Source organism: Rhinolophus sinicus, chromosome 1 (assembly GCF_057876585.1).
Source record: "Rhinolophus sinicus isolate RSI-liver-muscle chromosome 1, RSI-T2T, whole genome shotgun sequence".
Classification (NCBI taxonomy): Eukaryota; Metazoa; Chordata; class Mammalia; order Chiroptera; family Rhinolophidae; genus Rhinolophus; species Rhinolophus sinicus.
This window is the reverse complement of record NC_142501.1, coordinates 130003641-130025500: the sequence shown is the minus strand read 5'-3', so window position 1 is coordinate 130025500 and position 21860 is coordinate 130003641. Positions and strand designations below refer to the sequence as shown.

General features: G+C 42.8%; 1 protein-coding gene and 1 long non-coding RNA gene across 9 annotated transcripts in view; one reads left to right on the top strand and one right to left on the bottom strand.

Moving 5' to 3' along the window:
* LOC109447285 (uncharacterized) overlaps positions 1-15531 on the bottom strand; it is a 37203-nt gene extending 21672 nt beyond the window's left edge. The window contains exon 1 of the long non-coding RNA XR_012493751.2: positions 15359-15531. This is a non-coding gene — a long non-coding RNA (uncharacterized LOC109447285). The remainder of the gene's footprint in view (positions 1-15358) is intronic.
* The window catches only part of LOC148759270 (uncharacterized), a 42681-nt gene that overhangs the window by 5504 nt on the left and 15317 nt on the right, over positions 1-21860 (top strand). For 6 of the 8 annotated variants that reach the window (XM_088789539.1, XM_088789538.1, XM_088789536.1 and 3 more), the window contains exon 2: positions 15954-16235. In XM_088789539.1, coding sequence (XP_088645665.1) covers positions 15954-16122 — 169 coding nt within the window. In that variant the 3' untranslated portion in view covers positions 16123-16235. Of the gene's footprint in view, positions 1-15953; positions 16236-18432; positions 21538-21860 lie in introns of those variants that run through there. The other 2 variants (XM_088789550.1, XM_088789541.1) reach the window with 2 other exon arrangements.

Here is a 21860-nt window from a genome sequence, read left to right as displayed (position 1 = left end):
TTTCTTGTGTTTTTGGCGGTAAGGAGAGAATGGAGGGTGTAGAGAGGGCTTAGATTCAAGAGGAGTTGGTGCTGCGGGAGCTGGAATGCAGCTCTACCACGTTTAGCTGTGTGAGTTTGGAGGCAGTCCTTAGCCTCTCTGCGTCTCAGGTACTTTATTTGTGACTAGAGATAATAGTATCTAACTTAATAGTGGTGGTGCTAAGACTTTAAAAGCTCTTGTATGTATCTACAGTTATCATGAGGGGTATAAATTTTACTTACATGCTATTAATTGATTTATTAAAAATTGAGCATCCACATTCTAATAGATTAATTTAACTAAGTCTCCTGTTAGTGAAGCGGGATCACAGGGGACCATGGCCTGAGGGATGAGTTTTTCTCTGCTTGCTTCCTTCTGACCTCAAGTGAAACATTCTGTGTCTATCATTGCCTTTCCAGCTAGAAGGATTCCAGTTCTTTAACAGTATTTGCTGAGCTGTCCCTCAGTAAGTTTAAGTTGCGATTTCATTAAACATTTTTTTCTCAAACAGAGCAGTGGAGCAGTTGTGTATCAAGATTCAAAATTTTAGCCTACAATCCGTTTTCCAGGACTGATTCAGTAGCCAAGTGCAAAATCCTTAGCAACAGGGTTACGATCCAGAAGACCATATGATTTTAAACAATAGAGACCTACTTACAATGAAAAAGTAAATGGGATCTTTCTTGCCTTGTTTATTGCAGCTTAATTTGACCCTGGGAAAAAAATCAATACTGGATTTTCAAAGAAGAAAATTTTTTCAGGTGCTGTATATTAGACCATAGCATAAAAGAAAGCTGCTTCTGGAAATTCAAAGGTATTCTGAAAATGATACACACCCGTATGTATAGTATCAACAGTTTTACTCCTTCAACTCTTTATTTTCTGCAAGGGCATTAACTTGGACAGAGATTGCTAGACTAGATGTTTGCAGTATATCTGTTTTCAGATACAATCCCCTATGCATCCATGAAACTGTCATACTTTGGAACAGGAAGAACAGGACATATTTTTTAAATGTTGGCTCTTTTCACAGATAGAATCTTGATGCCCAGAGCAGTGCTGGACCCAAATATCTTGACATCACTTAACTCCTACAAGGGGTCACTACGTAGGGATCAGCAATTTGCTAAAGATCAAAAGATTCTCTCTAAGAAGGTACTTGAAAAGTATCATCTAGTTGTAGACCTAGAGTGTGCATCAGGGACCTGTTGGGTACCACCGCCCACCTTTGGCATCCCCTGTCCCTTATTCCAGCCATTGATGCTGCCTCTGAGCTGGTGCCTTTTTATAGGTGCAACCTCAAAGGGCCTTGCCTCATGTCCTTGCCTTCCCCTCTGCTGGAGCTTCCAGAGTTTGCCCGGAGCCTCTCTGAGCCACATGGGACCTGTGCATTGACCAACCCTGAATTGTAGGGGAGTATGTTTTGGGGTCAGACCTTTGACCAATGAAGCATAAGTGCTAATGGGTAAATGCTTTCCTTTCTTCCCCCACATGGACAGTCCTGAGATGTCTTTCATACAACTCCCCAGGCAGCCCAGACAAAGCCAGCACTCATTTGCCAGAGACTGTGGCCAACCTCATAACTCATCTTGGTATTGGTTTTCCATCCTTCTCTGCTTCATTCTTCTTGTCCTGTACTCCTACTCACTGGATCACATTCCCCAATAAAGTATTTGCACTCAATCCTTTGTCTCAGGATCCGCCATCAAGGAGACCCAGGCTAAGACCAACTCATTCTGACATTTTTTACCAGATGGAATTATGTGTCTAAGCTGTCTTCATCCCATCACTCTTTTCATTGTGTGAGTCTCCATCCAGTTATTATGTTTTTGAAATGGTTGAGGAAGTTACATCCCTCCTTGCTTTGGATGTGGTGGGTCTTAGTGAGACTGGTGAATCCTGGCTGCCTTTGCTTCCCCGACAGCAGGACCCGGAGGGCCGTTTGCAGCCCTCATCTGGCAACTGGTCAGCGACTTTAGTCCTGCGCTTGTGTCTGCTAACTTCAACCTGGCTCTGTTTAATTTTTCCAATCTGTGTTTTTAACTTCCTCCTCAGATTTTTATTTGTTCATTTTATCTTGCTCCATTTATGGATTTGTAGGCTATAAATAAGCAAAGATTGGTGTGAGTAGGCTTTAAAAAAAAGAAAAATCGTATGGCTCAGTGTCCCAAAGTCACATATAATACTCTTACCATGTGACAAGCTTTTTAAAATCATAACAATATCATGGTTTTTATAATAAAAATAGCAGCAGAAAACCTTTGTTCATTTGGAGACTATTTGTTAAATTTGTTTAATCACTAATAAGCCACTGGATTCCTATCGGCTTCCTTCTAGGGACCTGCCACATTAGTATAGTTTTTATGGGTACAGTAGTGAGGCATGCCGGGACATCCCATCCAAAGTAAGAGACACATTATTTCATCTTATACCTCCCACCACAAAGACAGAAGCTCAAAGCCTGATGAGTGCGTTTGAGTTCTGGAAGCAGCATATTCTGCACCTGGGAATACTGCTTCACCATTCAAAGGTTACCAGCTTTGAGAGAGGACCAGAAAAAGAAAGGGCAGTGCATCAGTGTGTCTGCAGTGCAAGCAGCCCTCCCACTCAGGCCGTATGAGCCAACAAGTCTTCTGGTATTAGAGCTATCAGTGGTGTGAAAAGATGCCATGTGGAGTTTGTGACAAGCCTGAGTGGGAAAATCACAATGTAGAAACCCAGGATTCTGGAGCAAAGCTCTGCCATCTGCAGGAGAGAATTCTAGAACTTTTTCACAATAGCTCTAGCCCGTTGTGAGACCTGGTGCAAGCACCTAATCATGGGCATCAACTGACCACATGGCCAAAGCAGCCCTTCATGACAGGGTTCTGTCAGAATCACCATGTCTTACGGGATAGGCTCAGGAACCATCAATTGTAAGGCTGGACTGGTACCTCTGGAAGGAAGCACAAGCAGGTCCAGACAACACACTCAAGCTGCACAGGAGCTCCACGTCACCCACTCTTCCTGCACCAGCACCGCGCCATCAGCCCACACCTATGGCCGTATGCAGGGTCCTTTAGGATTAGCCGATTGAAGAGGAAGGAACTCATGCTGCTTCATGGCTGGGCCGACTGCGTGTGGGTGCCAGCTGAAAATGGACAGTGTCCACACCATAGCCTCATTCCAGGGGGTCTTGAAAGCCAATGGCAAGAGAAAGCCACAAGTGGTATCCCTGGTCATCTACGTTGTGTTGAAAGAGAAATGGCCTGAGCTTAGACCCATGGGTAGGGGTCTAGAAGGAGAAAAATAGGCAGATTGGCAACATGAAGTTCTGGAATAGACACATGCATGGACCTGTGTGAGGGCACAAAGTGTGAACATCTTTGTATACATGTTAGTGTCCACAAGAGAGAGGCACTAAATATGCATGTAAACAAAATGACTCACCACTTGTTAGCAGCCAGCATCTGTCATCAGCCATTGCAGTGTTGGCACATGGATAGAAGAACCATGGCAGCAGGGATGGAGGTGATACAGGGCCCACTAGCATGGGCACCAACTAACCAAAGCCTTTCTACCTACTGCTACTGCCAGATAGCTAACACTCCAGCAGCAGAAAGTGACAGAGTCCCCAGTATAGCACCATATCTCAAGGGGACCAACCAGACAGTCTGGCAAACTTTTTGGACATCTTCTACCCTGGAAGAAACAGCAGTCATTTTAACATGAAGACATATATTCTGGACATGGGTTCATGTTTCCTGCCCTTAGGGCCTCAGCTTTCACCACGATCCAAGGCTTATACAGCGTTAAATTGCCTGTCATGGAATCTCACATAACATCACACCAGGCCAAGGAACACACTTTTCACAGAGGAGTTGTTGGAATGGGAACATGACCATGGACGACTCCACTGGTTCTATCTCATGCTATACCATCTAGAAGCTGCCAGCCAGCCAAAGCATAGTAAAGACAAACCTGTTGAGAGCTTAGCTGATACACCAGCTCAAAGGTGATACTCTGTGGGGATGGGGCACTGTTCTCCAAGAGGCAAGGTACACTTTAAATCAAAGACCTTTGCATGGCACTGTGTTCACAATGGATAAAAAACACAAATCCAGGAACCAAGGAGTAGCGGCAGGAATGGTCCTGTCAAGCATCACTCCCAGTGACCTACTTGAAGAATTTGGACTTCCCATCCTCCTGACACTAAGCTCTATGGGTTTTGAGGTCCTGATTCTTAAAGGGGGAATTATTCTAACGGGACATAGCAACCACCCCATTGAACTATAAGTGTGGCTGATCCATGAGCACTTCTAATTCCTTGCACCAAGAAGCCAACAGGCAAGAAGGAGAGTCACTGTCTTGAAGCAATAATTAAACCTGGTCACCAGGAAGAGAGAGGGCTACTGTTGTATCCAGGGACTGGAGGAATAATGCAGAACCTAGGTGATCTATGTGGGACCCTCTTGTTATGCCCTTCCCCAGCTTTGAAAGAAAATAGACTACAACCTGAGAGGCCAGGCCCTCAGACCCATCAGGGATGAGGGACTGGTCTCGCCATCAGGAAAGCCACTGAGAAATCAGAAGAGGTGCTTTGTTGAGAATGAGGGAAATCTTCAGTAGCTAACAGAAGAGGGAGAAGATGAACATCAGTTGTTACCCTGAAACCAGCTGCAGAGTTATTATCTATAATTTGTCCGAGTAACTTTCCTATTCTAAGTTTCCACTAGGAACAGATGCTCACTGATAATTTAGAAGAGCTTTTCCTAGAACATATAAGAAGATCCAAGTGTTGCAAGGAGTGGAGTGTAGTGGATGCTTTGCCCCATAGTCCAGATTCCTATTCAGGAATGAAGGTCTTATTCCCAAGCCCCTGAGAGTGCTGTCAGAAGATGGCCCTTAGCCTTGGGGTTTGCCTTATGTAAAAAAACAAAAAACAAAAAACAAAAAAAACCTGCTTAGTGGTCTGAAGCTCATACCTCCTTCCACAGGCAACCTGTGCTGAATAACCCTCTTGCCCTAATTTGGGACAATTCTGAAAGGCTACCCCAGGCCTGGAGCTCCATGGGTTTTCTGATGCTTTCACTGGCACTGCATCACATCTCAACTTGTCCCTGGGTCTCATCCTGCTTTCCTCCTCTCGCTTCATAAATATTGATCCCAAGAGCACTCCTTAATAAACTGCACCTACAGCAGCCAGTAAAACTTAGATTATTACCAGGTGAGACAATTTGTATTCATAGGCTGGTGAGGCCTACAAATGCAAATACTTTGATTATAAAAAGTAGTCAATTTTATTAACACCAAACTATAATTATGAGCCTCTTGCTAATTGCCAATTGATATTGATCAAATATATATATATATATATATATATATATATATATATATATATATATATATATATATATATATATATGTAGCAAAGTGAACTTTTTTTGAGAATTCCTAAGTAGATTCAGCAGTTTGGGCACATGTCACTTCAGATGCTAGTGTTCAAATCCTGATTTCAATTCTCAGTTTGGATTTTAGCCACTTCATAAAAAATAATGCATTTTCACAGAGCTCAGTAGATGTGAACATTTCTCAGAGTTTTGATACACAGTCAAAAACGTTAGGACAATTTGTAGATTCATATATTCATTTCTAGAATCCTAAGGTTTTGTGCCTTCTTTGCATGGCTTTTTCTGTTTTTATCTTTCTTTCTTTCTTTTTTATTTTTTTTCCAGCCCAATCAATTCTTGAAACCACACTGCTAAAGCAAATGTTTAATAATTCAGATATATGCTGAGGTTTGCATTCCATGGGCAACTGTAGGAACTTAAAAACATGATTCATTTTTGTCAAACACTATGAATCTTTTCTTGAATTGATTCTTTTCATATTCATTCAATAACAGCTCTATAAGCTCTGAGGAGGATTTGGGGAACGCAGGGCAGCTCAGGAAAATGGAATCGGCATGTCCCCAGCTGCCATCTGTTGGCTCACGTGCCTGGACAAATCAGCAAAGCAAGTTTTTCTTTCTTGCCATTTCAAGTTCAAGTCTTGTCTCTTCAGCAAGAAAGTTCCATCTTGGGAGACTTGGGAAAAGAACAAGTCTTCTTCTGTGTTCTTGCATGACCAAATGTTATTGATCTGAGGAAGTAGTTCAGAAAGCCTCTTCCACAAGTTTGCACAACTTAGCACTCTACACTAAATAGGGTAAGTCTTCACATTCTGCTGCGAAATCTTCTGGACAGCATATACTGAGCATCCTTAAGGGACAAGTGCAAAGAAATGTACACACTTGATTTTTTGCTGACACTCATCGTGTAATGAGCCTGAGTGGCCATGTTCACAGGCCAATTCTGACAAATGATACAAAGGAAGGTGGACATGCAGCCCACAATTTGGATTTGAGTAAAAGATTGAGAACTTTATTCCCTTTCAGATGATCCTTCTGAGGCAACTGAACTAGCTTTTCCACTTGATATCAAACTTCTCAGATCTTTCACTGGAAGGGGCATATGGACTAACTCATCGCGTGATGTTGTTATCACACATGGTCACAGGTGGGCCATGCCTCCCCTTTTTCTTCCCCCCACTCTCCCCTTCATCGTTTGGCTATCCGGTTAGCTCTAATACTCTCTGGTTAAAAGGACTGCAAGAACAAACCCCCTCATTTCTCCCAACTCTGAAGGTAGAGCACACGAACACCATTTTCCTTCTGTAATGAGGGCTGCAGGGGCTGGGAGCAGTGGGGGACGTGGCATGGAGAGGCGAGGAGAACGAAGCAGTCAGGGCAAGTGAGTTAGCCCAGGTTCTGTCAGAGTGTGAGTCAGAGCTCGCTTTATCTGGGACCATATGTTTTCTCAATTAGGTTAGGCCACCTTCCTCAGACGGCCTCCACAATTGAGTTAGCCAGCGCCTGGGGCATTTGGTCCAAGAGAATATTGAGCCCAGCCCTCCTGCTTGCCTCATCAATATGTGTTTTGATGTCAAAATACTTGTAGTAGTACTTTTCCTTTTCCTTTAAAAAACATTTGCACTTTCCCCTGGATTTTTCCATTGAAAAGCCTGCGATTTAACCTAATAGTAAACTTTTCCAGTATTGATAACTTTGTCATTTTCGGCTCTGATTAGCTATTGGTGGACCATCTATGCCTTGGGCTTCTCTTACAACATTTTTAAGTGCTATGAGGCCAGGGGCACTTGAGGTGGGGGTGGGAGTCAGGGAAAGCAATCCAGAGACAACGTCTGGGCAGAGTCTGGAGGACAGTGGGAATTTACCAATCCTTCTACACTCCTCCAGCTAATGATGGGGCCATTTACCATCTGCTCCCTTCCCTGTCCGTATCTTTTTAATCTAAGTTCTCCTTACTCCCCAGCCAGCCAGCCCTTCTGTTCCAGGGAAGCTAATCTGCTTTCTGTAATCCCCAAGGACTAGCTGGATACTGTCTGGCTGTTTTCGTCCATGCTAGCGTTTCTCTGTGAATATATAGTCATTACATCCTGAAAGGTCTTGCTCAAACTCAAGGGGTCTAGGTAAGGCTCCTTAGTGAATTCTCTTCTGATCCCTTTATTTCTCTTCTACTCAGAACTTAGGTTTTTAGCTTATACAATGTAATTCTAAAGACCCAGATAAATCACACTGGCATGCTCATGATTTGGAGGTCTACAGACAAAAATCATTCAAAGAAAGGTATCAGGATTCTCCTCATGTACTTGTATAAAGACAGGAAGTGTAGGGCTTCCAGCATTGCACGTCAGTGTGGAAATCAACACAGTAAGGGGTGTCTACCTCCTTTTCCCAGGGACTCCTAATGTCCCTGTGTCAAGATATGGTTCTCTATGTAAATGTAGCGCTGTTTATAGATAGCAATATTTGGGAGGAAATCTGGAGGGGAGGTGTATTAAAATGGGCTTTATAACCACTATCATTTTTCTTTTTTTTATTTTATTTGACTACCAGCTGACTTGTATTCTCTTTAGGAATTTGTCCATCTTTGTTTTCCTATAGAAGAATAGTTAATGAAACAAAATAAGAATAACTTTATAATTGTGTCTAGAGCTTTACTGTTTACATCTTAAGGAAACATCACCTTCTCTAAGAAACCATTCTGAATTCCCAGGAGAGTTGCTGTCACCTTTCTTTGTGCTCCCAATGCATCTTGTTATACCTCTAGCTTAGCACCTCCAGCGAAGAACTGTAATGCCTGTTACATGCCTGACTCCTTAGCAGTTAGAATTCTTCCAGGGTGGGGAGCATGGCCTTTTCATTCCCGTGTTTCTGTGGTCCGGCTCATGACAGGGCTCAGTACACTTTAAAAATACCTAATAGATAAATAAATGGATGGATAAGTGAATGGTATTTCTGTATTAAGTATTGGATAAAGGCTTGTTACATTACTCTTTGATTATAGTAGAATAAAGAAAAATAAAGGTAGATAAATCTTGCTGATAACTATGGAAAAAATATTTGTGGGAGAAAGTTTGGAGCTGCAGATGAAATTAAGTCTTTAAATTTTCCTCAGTGTTCTTTTATCCCTGGAATAGATGAGGCGTTAGTTGTATTGATTTGGGCCAGCACTCCTGCAGTGTTATGAAATTGATTTAATTATGCCCTATCTTTCCCTAAGAGTTAGAAAAGAAAAAGTGTTCCAAGATTTTAAAAAGTATACAGGAAATAGCTACTATGTAAATTATGGAGTATTAGGTGCATCTCTTGAGTATTTTCTCCTTCATGCTTAAATGTTAATCTCTGAGTTATGCACTGTAATAATAGATCCAACTGAAAAAGTGTTTCTGGGACTAATGCATAAAATATGTGCATGCAATTTGGAAACTGAAAAATGGCTCATTCTTTGGGGGGAAAAGAATGAAAGTTACTGCCACTCTGGGGAATCAGAACATGATTATCTACAAGGTTAGCTGATTTTAAATACTGATTGCCAAACTGTTCAATAAAATATGAATACTTATTATGGCAATCCATATCACATGTTACATATCCTATTTCAGGGGTGACGTGCACCTTCTTAAAGAGACGTACACTAACTAGGTAATGTCAAACATTATAAAGTGAGTGGAAATTGAGACTGAAGTTCTTCTTTCCTATTGGGTGCTCCACTGGACTTTAACCTCTAGGAAAAGACTAAAACTATAAACAATACCCCGTATCCATGGTAACATGCATAAGAAGGTAATTATTTTTTTCTTTACATTTTTAAATTTCAGAGTTTAATAGCATATTATATGCATTGCCTCAGGCCCACAATACCTCCAGTTGGTCATTAAGTATCAGGAAATGCCCTCTCTACCAGTTATTATTGCTTAAATAAAATGCCACTTATAAGCCTCATGAACAAAAGAGCTACAGTGTCAGTGTAAGAAACACCTTGACTATTGTAGTGATTTGGCACAAGGCGCAAGGACTCCCAGAGCACCTGGCCCAGTAGCCAGGCTCATGTCCTGAGAGCAACATTCACAAGGATGCCTTTTCATTTATGGTTAATTAGACTCAGGTGTCCCTCAGGTGAACACCGGAAGAGAGGCCCCACCCCAGGTTTTTATATGGCCAACCTGGCTGCTGCAGGAAGGCTGCAGGAGCAAAAGATTCTGGGTAAATCCCATGGGCCTTAATTCCATCTTATTGTAGAGAACCACTCCCTGATGTACCAATCTGGAAGTTTGGGTTGTGTACTATTTAGCTTTTGTGTGTATGTGTGTGTGCGCGCGTGTGTGTGTTTTCTTAAGGAAGACTCATATTCACCACAAAGTATATGATTGAGAAGGTATAAAGGGAGAAACTGCTTTTAACGTCTATCTGATGTTTGCTCTACACAGGCAGAGTGATGATAGCATTGTAAGAGTAATCCAGAAAAATCGGTTCAAGTTAAAGCCAAAACTCTTTTTTTTTTTTTTTTTGGCTACAGAGGTTCCTTTCCCTCGGCTCCTGTACACCTGGGGCACTTACACCAGACAGGTGCCCACCTCGTGGCTTGGGTTAGCCTGCAGAGACAGCCTCAGTAAACCTGTCCCCAGCTGACTTATGCAAACAAAAAGAAAAATATGTGCTTAAAACTAGAGCTAATCTAGGAAGTTCTAAATTTAGATTGGATTTTTCTTCCACAAGTTTGTTTGTAAATTAGTTTTTAGAATCTGGAGCAAACATTTTCCCATAGAAACATTGTAATTTAACCCCTAATGAAAATTAAATCCTACACATTAGCAAAAATGTTTTTTATTAGCTGTGTGTCTTTTTTTTTACTCATTCAGCTATGTTATGGATTAAGTGGGCTTTTGTGGGCTGGTCTGGGAGCTAGACCACCGCATGCAATGGTTTCTATGGGAAATTAGTCCCCACTGAGAAGCTGGATGTGAACACTGCTGCCAAAGAAGAGAGAATTTCCTCCCACGCTTTGATGATGCCACCCAGAAGCAAGAAGGGACAGCCTTTTTGTGTAAGCTACATTCATAAATTTGGTGTTTGTATTTTGGGAACTGCCAGCACTTAATTTAGAAAGTATTACAACTATATTAGGCTGAAGGTGAACTCGACAGAGTTTAGACCAGGAAGTTGAATAAGAAAACATAAACAGTAAAGCAAAATATAGACTCAAGATTGGAACGGAGATAGACACTGGAATTGAAAACTTCATTTCAGGGCTGTGAGCACGACCAACATTCCAGAGCCAAACAAGGCAATGAAAAAATTTCTTTACTAGAAAAACTAAAGAAATTCAAAGGCAGCAAAGTAATGGATTGTAACGTCAACCACAGAACTTTCTTCTTTTCTCCTTGTCTATGTTGACTCTAAAAGTTAGTAAGTTCCGAGCAGTCTAAGCTATCATGAAATCACATGTCCATCCCACTCTGCATCCTTGATTCACATCATAGCTACGTGCCCCACTCCCAAAAAAGCTGTGAGCAGCAAAAGCTCTTTTACTAGACAATTCCCTGATTTGTGTTGCTCCCAAATGCCAAGTGAAGTAAAGAATTTTTCGGCAAGAAGGAGGGGTGAAGTGGGATGTGGCGGACCAAAAAAATGGAACCATGACCATCTTAAACTGTTAAAAGATTGTCAGGGGAAGAGAGGTCCATGTGGGAGAATGAGAGAGAGAGAGAGAGAGAGAGAGAGAGAGAGAGAGAGAGAGAGAGAGAGAGAGAGAGAGAGAGAGAGAGAGAGAGAGAGAGAGACATGATTCCGGGGAAAGGAATCAGAGCAGAGGGCCAAGAGGAAAGCAGAGGAATGCTGTGCAAGATGCATGAAATGATGCTTGGAATCTTCCCAACAAAGAACACCAGAAACAAAGAAAATGTATATGATAAGGTCAAATTTCTTGTGGTAGCTAGGAGGGAGCAGAAGATAAGTTCCTAAGCCAGAACAGCAATTGTGGGGCTGACCCAGGACTCCCCAGATTGCCAAAATTGGGCATTTGTGCCCAGTTTTCCTAATCTCCAAGGTACAGGAAGGTCTCCAGTGTTCTTCAAGCTCCTCAGAAGGAACTTGACTTCTGTTTTGCTCACCCTCCAGTGTGGGCACCTTTGGGGGTTTGGGTTTACGTTCCCAGCTCTAGTCATGACCCCCAGGAAACTTGCAAGCTAGGTTGGCGTCCAGACTCCCTGTGATTTTGAGGAAGGCGAGAGGGTTTCAGACACTATGTTCTCTGTCATCACGTGTGTTCTATCATTTGGGGAAATTTGTTCCAATTGCCACCATTAGAACAAAATAGCCAATGAGAGATTTTGCAAAGCTGTTTGGAAAGAGCTTCTCAGGGTCAGTTAAGAAAAAGCCCACACTATAATATGTTATTTCCACTGCACCAAAACATGACAATGGCCAAATGCAAAGTTGCTGTTGGGACAGAAAGGGAAATAGCACTCTGATGGTAGAAAAAGATTGAAACTGTAAGGTAAAACTATATCAACGATAGGAGATTTTCCCGCTCCTCTGGGTCTGGAATTTTGAACATCTGTGGGACTAGTCCCTGTCTCATTTTTCAGGACTTAATGTAGAGGCTTAGTGCTTTCATATATGTTAATTTCCAAAAAAAAAAAAAATCTTGTTACTTAGTTCAGTTAATCTCTTCTTGGAGGAACTAAGTGAAGAGGAATAGAAAGTGAAATTTAAAAAATAGATATTATAGAACTTTACACGTGAAACCTATGTAATTTTACTAACCACTGTCACTAGAGTAAATTTAATTAAAAAAATAAGAGAACAATGAAAAAAAATAGATACGTTTCAATCTAATGAGACTATTGGAAGTTTGACTTGGTGGGAAACCCTGCAGCTGTGCCCTAATGGTACAGTGACTTCTTCGCTCTATGAGGTTTGGAAAGCATGGTTTGGATAACATGGATCACAAAAATATATCAGTCTCCTAAATATTCAGCCTAAAACTTTATGTTCAGGTGAACACCACTCTTATCATTCATACCCGAAGGGCGACATTTCTGTCGTCGTTTTATGCTCTAGCTCATTTCAATGTAGGATTGAAGTTCGGTAAAAGGGATTGTATATACTATCCTGTCAGTTCCTAAACTTAAATGTGTTTATTAATGTATATGATCAGACTAAGTAATTTTTTAAAAAATCTACTGATTGGGATACACTAGAAAAAGGTCATTCTGAATCACTGAATGTCTGGATGATGAAACAATTTGGAGCACACATGAAGTTTGACTGTCTTAAGTTGTTCCACTTGACTATTTATTAGACTTCCCTCAGCAAGTTATTGAGGGAACTGCTTCAACAAAATAATATAAGTGATTTGTCTTGGCTCATCCATCATTTGCTTCTATTCCACATGTGCCTTAAGTTGGGCTGGATTACATTCCCTTTACCTCTGAGAATCACGGATCATCGAGAGGTGGAAAGGGATGGAGAGATCATTTAGGCCAAAGGCTGGCACACTTTCCTGGTAAGAGCCAGATAGTAAATATTTCAGGCTTTACAGGCCATATGGTCTCTGTCACAGCTACTCAACTCTGCTGTTGTAGCATGAAATCCATCATAGATAATATGGGAACAAATGAGTGTGGCTGTGTTCCAACTAAATTTTATTTACAAAAATAGGGAACAGGCAAAATTTGGCCAGTGGGTTTCAGTTTGTCAACCTGGAAGCTAGTCCAACTTCCTTACTTTACAGATAAGGGAAAAGAAACCTGGGAAGACTGGGAATTTCCCAAAGGCACTAGATGGTTCATAGCAAAGCCAGATCCCAAACCTGAAAACTGAATCTAGAATCCACCTTTATTTCATGCCACATCAGCTGTCTCATTTCATGAAGCTTTTTCTGCCCTGTAGATGGCATAGGGGTGAGTCAGAGTGCAGTATTTGAAGAAATTATGCTCCTGTAACAGTCAATTATTTAATTAATAAATTTAAAAGATTTTATAGGAGATTGTCACTAGCTATTGACATTACTCCTGGTACCATTATTATGTTTCAAGATGGCGTCAAGAGTGAAAAATTGAAAGATTATTATTATTATGTCATCGAGTCTCATTTTAACAAGGTTTTTCATTAGAGTTGATTTGAATAAAGCCAGCAAACTAGGGTTTCCAATTCACCAAAGAACAAACAGCCTCCAAAGCAGATGTTCTTAACGTGGCATACAGGGAGTTAGTGAACCCTGAAATGTATGCAGAAGTTTTGGTGCATGTACTGCATACTTTGTTCCTCAGGACAGAATACACAGTTTTTTCAGATTCCCAAAGGGATTTGTGACCACCAAAAGTTACAGGATTTTATATGGTGAAAGGTTCTTGTCCAGCCAGGTTGCCTGCACAGGCTGTCTGAATAGGGAATTAAGAAACTCCAACCAACCTTTCCTCTCATGTATCCTCAGTGGCTGGCTCGCCAGAGGGTAATTAGCTGGCCACCAAAAGGGTCCTGAGGGGAAGAGACAAGTAGTCATGATTTGGTTGACACCTAAGGATACCTGGGTATAATCTGTGGGATGAGGTCAGTGTCAGAGGTCCCAGGTGCAGTGATACTCAAAGTGAGCAGAGAGCAGCCTTGCAGTTCCTGGTTATCAGCTGGCTCAGAGCAAGACCTGTCAATGACCAGGTCCATAGAAGATAAAAGTCAACTTCCTGCTATAAACACAGGAGATCCTAGATGAAATAGAATGAAAAAAAAAAAGTTTGTTAATGTTGTTTTGCAATACAAGCTGAATTCAAAAGAAAGAAATGGAAACTCTTACATGCCAGAAGTGAAGAGTGAACTCAAATCAGAACAGTCAGCTTAAGCTGAAGCCACAGTGGACCAGGAAGCTAAAAGCTAGACTTTTAATTCCCATGCATGGATAAAAAACATGACCTTGAGTCCACTCAAGGTGAGGAGTTAGAAGAGAGGTTTCAGCCTAAAACCAGAACTACTGAAGGGCTTCTAGTTTGTGAGAAGGGGTCCAGAAAACTCCATCCAATGGCTCCATCCATGGCATTAAGGAAGCTTTTTTCCAGGTAGGAAAAAATGTCTATTGTGAATCAAATGAAAAGCCAATCTGACTCTTCATATTCAGGGGTGGGATCTGAATTTACACATGTCGATCAGGAATCTCTGGCTAAGGAAAAACTGGTCCAAACTAGAGATGTCCAGTGGATACCTGCACAGGATTAGGGCAGATGCCTTATAGTCCACAGAACATGGACTCCCAGACAAAGATACTTTCTACCGAAGATGTGTTTATACAAGATTACACACACATACACACACACACACACACACACACACACACACTCACACTCACACACACACAGACAAACTGAACCACCATGGGAGAAACAAAAACTAAAGATGATTGAACAATCTGGAAGATACTATAAAATAAACATTTAAAGAATGTAAGATGTAGGAACGATTGGGAAAGAAGAAATTAAAAACAACAACAAAGGTTTGCAAAAGAACCAAATAGGAATCATGGAAATGAGAACTATAATCATTAAAGTTAAAAACTCCACGGATCTATAACACAACAGTTTCTACATAGCTGAGGAGAATGTCACTGAACTGGAAGGCAAATCTGAGGGGATCACTCAGAATACTACACAGAAAGTTAAAGCTGTGACAATCCATTTGACTAAGTCCATAGGATCCAAGGGCAGCTCAGACTACTAGGCTGTGACAGCGAGAGCAACTCGATCCATGTACTAGGGTCCTACTCTACTTGGCTTTGACTTCTGGTCCATCCTGGTCAGAATTGCTTCAGGAGGGAAGTGGGCCTGAGCCTGAACATTTGGAGTCTTGGGAACTCTTGGTGAGCAAAGTTTGGGAAAAGGGGGCTATATTCCTGACAGGCCTGACTTACCCGCCATCACCTGTCATCTCAAGACTTTCCTGTTCTGTCTTGAAGTTAGCTCTTACCTGAAAGGAAGAAGTGTCCACCTTCTCTTGAGTTTCTTACCAGGTCTGTGGTCCTCTGGCTGAGCAGAACCTTGCCAGGGCTTTACGAGCGGTCAGACATGCTTTTCTAGAAGACACACTGATCACTGCTTCCCTGAGCAAGGCCCGACCCCAGGGGGAGGGGACATATTGCAAGGCCTGTGGAAGGAAGACCTTATTAGGAACGCTTGCAGAAGGCAGCTTTCTACCCCTGAGTAGGATACTTAACAAAAGGATGGAAAGTAGGATGCTAAATCTCAAGTTCACTGAGCAGCTTCCCCCTATGGAATCCCCTGGCCAATAGCCAGTCCCTGGTCCCTGACCTACTGCTTGTCTGGTCTCTGAAAACTGGCTGCTGTTCCACCCAGATCTGCCTGACCCTTTCTGGTTCGCACCTCAGATACTATGAACCACATTCTCTTGCCTAGCTCTCCTAGGCCTGGCACCCACTCGGTGGCCTGTGCTTTGACACAGCCCCCAGCTCTGGCTTGGTCAAAACTTCAGGATAATTTTTTTTTTTTTTAAACCAAGCAGGATCTCTTTAGAAGCTGAGCCCTCATTTTGCTTCTGTTCCTAGGAATCACTTCTTTTTCTGCGAAGCTCCTGACATGCAGGAGAGCATTAGAGGAAACACACTTGCCACAGGGGTCCTGGAACAACTTGATTTGGAAGCTGGAGATGAATTTCCACAGGCCCATTACTTGGAAAAACCACAGAGAGCTGCAGTTATTAGCATTTTGCAGTGAATTGGGCAGCACACACTAATGGCCAAGGAAAATAATACCATTAGCACCATAATGGTGCAGGAGCATCTCTGCAGACAGGACTCCCATTGACTTCAGAGGGACCCGACCAACAGGTAATGTGAAAATGCCCTCTGCCTCCTTCCCTCGTTCAACATGTACCTGTTCCAAAGCTGAATCAGCAGTGGGAGCCAATTCTGGGACAAAATGAGGACTTTTGTTATCTTAAATTACTTATGCCATCTAACTCCCTAGATACAGCAAAATGTCTCTTAATAAAATCACCTTGATTTCCATAAGTGTGTAGTCCATCATCACAGTGATGGTTTTATTAGGCCACTAGAAGGTCCCCTCAGAGAGTGCTGAAAGATTGGCACGAAGGATGTCAATTTAGTAGGGGGGAAGATGAGTGTCCAGTTTCCTACCAGAAACTAAGATCTTGACTCTGGATATCTGAACAGACATTCAGATTAAATGATATCCCAAGGCCAAATCTGTAATGAAAATATTCTTTATTATAACTCAAAATAAAATCCTGAAGAAACTCCCCTAGGTAGGCTGCTTCTACATAGCAAAGAGTATGAGAATAAAATGTTTTCAATTCAGTTTTTGCTCCTATGTTAAATCACAAGAAGGAGGATAGCTTATTTAATTTTTCTTCAACTCCCCATGAAGCAGACCTGATACATTTTGGATTTGGCTTGTAGTTTTGATGGGTGCATGTGACATGTTTTCTGAAGCCTTTTTGTAGCAGTCTAGTCCAGGGTCCAGGCCATTCAGAGATGGGTAGGATGGAGGGAGTACAAATACTCTCTCTGTCGGGTGCCTTCTCAGGAGGCAGAGCAATGGCAGTGAGGAAGAGCTGCCTGAGCCTGAGTCCCAGTTCTGCCAGGAATCAGCTGTATGACTTTGGGTATATCACTTAACCTTTCTGTGCCCCGGTCTCCTCATCTGTCAAGTGAAGATAATAACAGTCTATCTCATAGAGTTGTATTAAAGATGAATATCTGTAAAGCACTTACCTTGTAATAAGCTAATTATTAACTAAGTGAACCTTTCTTCATTGCTAGAGCAAGTACATACTATCACACACCTAAGAGAGAAATCCCTCCGAAATTCCACATACAGAGGAAATCCTTTCATGGCTATGTGGCTGCTGAGAAAATAGACATCTCCAAGAATATTTGGGCATTCTTAACTGAAAGGACATATCTTTATTAAAGAAGAATAGGACATTGGTGGACTAGGGATGTGGGGACAATGTAAGGTGTCCTAAATACAGGGTCATTTGCCAAATGAAGGTGAGATTAGCATATAGCTCACAGAGGAATTGGAGAAGTAAATAAAATAGAACTAAATTAAATAAATAACCCCTGTCAAAATGATTGGCATAAGGCAAGCACTCAGTATACATTGCTTGCACACAAGGTCCTGTCTGAAGCTCACCCTCATCCATTACCAAGCTCATTTTCACAGATGAGGAGTCAGGGGGCCCGAGCAATTCCGTGATGATTGTATGGTAGGTGCAGGAGCCAGGGCTGCAGCCAGGGCAATGAGGCTCCACGGCCAGCACTTGTTATGAAATGCCTGTTTCTCATCTTGGTGTTTTGAGAGCGTGAGGACCTCCTAACCGGTTCACAAGATTTGACCCCCGTATAGGACAGGATTTTTACCCCCCTCAGCCAGCAAGATGGCCAGTACCTACCTGAGCGACTCCTACCTCCTGCAATTCAGTGATGCCATGCTGGGGTCTGGTTAATAAGGGGGTCACTGTGGAAAGGAAGAGCTCTTCCAAGATCCCACAGTGTGTTGGTTCTCCAAACCCCCACCCCCTGCAAGCACCTCATGACTGGGGGCAAAACCAACTGCCCTGTACAAGATTTTTAAGCACACTAATTAGTGGGCCAGCTATGACAATACAGCAGAATCCCGTAATGCCTCATATCGCTGTGGTTTTGTAACACTGTTTATTCAGGTTTTAACCATTGAGGGTCTTTTCTCCTTTCTCTCACATGCTACTAATCTATGGAATTCATTAGTTCCTATTCCTTATTGCAAATGACTCAGTGACCGTGACATGGTGTTTCTCATTGAAGATTACTCGAAGACCTTGATGAGCAGTATGACCCAGCAACCTGGCTTTCTTGTGTTTCTAAACAAGCAACTTACAAAACAGAAACAAAAACAAAACAACACAAAACCTTACGGAGTAGAAGGCAGGGAGGTCTCTAGAACACCTATATTTAATTTGCACTGGATCTTGGAATTGCTAGGAAACAAGTGCTGATGTCCGTAACGCTGTGGTTCTATCAGCAGCTGGACCAGCCTTTGAAGTGGCCAACTGGCATTGCACCGTACTGTCCAGTTTATGGAAGATTTTCCTACGGGTTATCTCGTGATTCTACCAAACCCTGCGAAGTAGGTAGGACATTTTAAACGTAAAAAAACGAACCTCAGAGAGGTTTAGTGACTCACCCCATGTTACTGAGCTCAGTGGGTGTTCCGACTTTTGGCCCAGTATCCAGCATGTTCCGCCACCCAGCCTCCATGCAGAGAGTAGAAAATGGAGATAACTCTGCGTACAAGCAGCCCCCAGGAGGGGGGCTGTGAGAGTCTGGATGGATTATTAGAACAGGACAATTTGAACAGCTTGATGGGATTTAATTGTTTGGAAGGTATTCAACACAGTATTTCCAAACACTAAAGAAGAACGCTGGAGGCTGTTTTCCCAGATAATAATGCTACTTTAATTTTGGAGAGTGCTTTCATGTTTACAAAGCACTTTCACAATTTTCTTATTTGATTCTGGACCCAATCTGGGATTGGTGTGAAAGATTTAATTTTTCATTAACAGGTAAAATAATGAATTGGAAAGACAAAAAGGTGATGGAGATGAACAAAAGGGAGACATGCAGGCCTTCTTGCCACCTCTTTCCTCCCCGCTTGCCTGTGACTTACAGGCCAGGTGTGCCCCTGGTCAGGGGATTGAGTCCTGAGCCCGGTTCGTCTGCCCTACAGGCACCAGGCACCATCCACCTAGCTGTCTTGCCCAGTGAGTTTTCTGACCTCATAGGGATATGTGTTTTACTGCCTGCAAAGGTGTTTTACTGACTGAAGTTAACGTCCCCGGGGACTCATTTGAAAGCAAGCTTATGGGTGAACCAAATAGTCCAGATGTAGATGCTGGGAGTGAGGGACTGGGGAAGGCATTACAGGCCTGAAGGGGTCTTAAGGAGGCATGAAGTATGAAACCTTCCCCCAAATGTGGATTTAAACAACCCCCAGGTGAAAGCTAGCTTTTTTTTTTTTTTTTTTTTTTTAAGGCTCTGGCCAAGGGGATGCCCTGCCAGGCCTCGACAGTCTACATTTCTTTGGGTGGATTTAGCTGCAATAGCTGCTGAGGCCTCCACACCATAAGGGTGTGAGAAAGAAGTAGGAAGAGGCGAGGCTGCGGCTGGGGCGGGAGCCAGGGCAGAACCAGCGCTGAGGCCACCTGAGGATGAGAAGGGGAGTCAGCAGCCGGAACCGCCGCGTTCAGTTACTCAGAGACGCGGGTCCACCCTCCGCACGTGTGAGCATTTTTTCCTCTGGATTATTGACTAGCTTTCTGGCTGGTCTTTTTGCTTCCACACTTACCCTTTTATTGTCTGTCCTTGCACTCCAGTCAGAGTGATCCTTTTGAAACATGCTGTCACTGCTGCTCCAAGCTGGTCTGAAAGCCCCTCCCGGGACCTGCAGGACTCCTGCCCCGGCCCCTCATCTGGTGTCATCTCCTACCCATCTCCTCTCTTCTGCTCCAGCCACATGGCCTCCTGCTGCTTCTGGTCAGCCTGACTTGCTGCCCCTTAGGGCTTTTGCACTAGCTGTACCTTCTATGGAGAATGCTCTTCCCCAGAAATTCACAACTCTAACATCCTCACGTCCTTCAAATCTGGCATCAGATTTCCCCTTCCATGCAAACCACCCCAGCCTGCCCTGTCTCCTTACCCTGCTGTCTTTGTTTTCCACAGCACCGTTAATTTTCCAACCCACAAATTCACTCATGTATTACATTCGTTGTCTTCTCTCACTAGAATGTGAACTCCCCAGGGGCAGGGACATCTCTGTCTTGCTCAATAACGTGTCCCTAGTGCCCATATTGTGCCTGGCACATGGTTAGTCTTCAGTTAGCCTTGGGGGGGTAAATGGATGGCACCCAGCGGGCTGAATGCAGGCAGATGTGATGGTCCTCAGTTCCAGGCTGTGGCTGCTCCAAGGTGCCCGGTATCTCCTTCATGTGGGAACAGGACTCCCCTGGAGACTGCAAATGCTCGTGTGGGCATCCAGGCTTCTGGAAGAGGGGATGCAAACACTGGGCAGGGAGTCTGGCTCCGGTGAAGCCAGCTAAGAGTATTCTCATTTCTGCGAGGACCTGAGACAGAAATCCACGCCTCAGGCTGTGGTGGGGTGGGAGCTCCAGGAGAGGAGGCAAACACCAGCCCGGGAGGGACAGCAAGACTCACTCTAAATCCTTCTGCTGCCTGGAATCTCACCAATCTCACCAACCCGGGTCAGAATTGGCTCCACGACGACTCAGCAGGATTGTTTCAAGCTAAGGTTTCCAGGGATAGCTAGCAGAAGATCAGGACCAGACCCTGTTACATAGTTTGCAGGGAGCGGCCTAAAATGAAAATGTGGGGCCCCTTGTTAAAAACGTATTAAGAATTTCAGGACGGTGACAGCAGACCGTAAAACCAAGTGCGGGGCCCTTTTGAGGACTGGCGCTGCAAATGGCATTTCACAGCTCTCCCTGCCAGAAAATTTCCTAGGATACATGTAGGTCACTTACACTCAAGATGTGTTGCATGTTTCTCCTGAGGAAAGAAGCCCTAGGGTGCAGTGGGAGACAGTCTCGGAGAAAACCTAAAGCCAGCAAAGCCTATCCTAGAAACTAGCAAAAGGACCAGATGTCATGCTACAGGATGGGGGCGGGATGAGGTGGGGGAGGGGCAGAAAGGTGACATCAAAAGTGGCATCTGAGACTAGATTGGGTTGATGTCCATGGGAAATGAGCAGCAGAAACTCTGGAACATTCTCCATTCAAAAAGGTGGTCAGTGATCAGCAACAGGTAAGTTAGAGTAGTGGAAGCAGAAATCTGTCATTAGAAGAAATAAAGCCCAGGTTGGGTCATGTGATTGTGGCTTGTTAAGCTGGGAAGCCCAGGGCCTTTCCATATGAATCAACTGAAAGGAGGGGCTTAGTAGGTGTGCATGGATACTAGATGCTGCGGGAGGTACTACCACCTTTCATGTGGATAGCACTACACAGTTAAAAAAATATATATGTATATATATGTATGTATATATATATACATATACGTAAATATATATATACATAAATATATATATAAATATATATATACATAAATATATATATATATAAATATATATATAAATATAAATATAAATATATATATATATATATATATATATATATATATATGTAAACACATAGGATGCCAAAAAAAAATGTATACACATTTTAAGAAAAGAAAACACTATTAAAATTGTAATACTCAATATATACCGATTACAAAAGATGACTATAAGTCACATTTGACTTCTGCAATTATAAGAGGTGCTCAAAGTGGTTACCGTCAGCGTCCAGACACTTCTGATTATGGCAAACTACTGCTTGAGCAACGTTGAACAAAGTGTCCACTTGTATACATTTTTTTGGCACACCACACACACACACACAC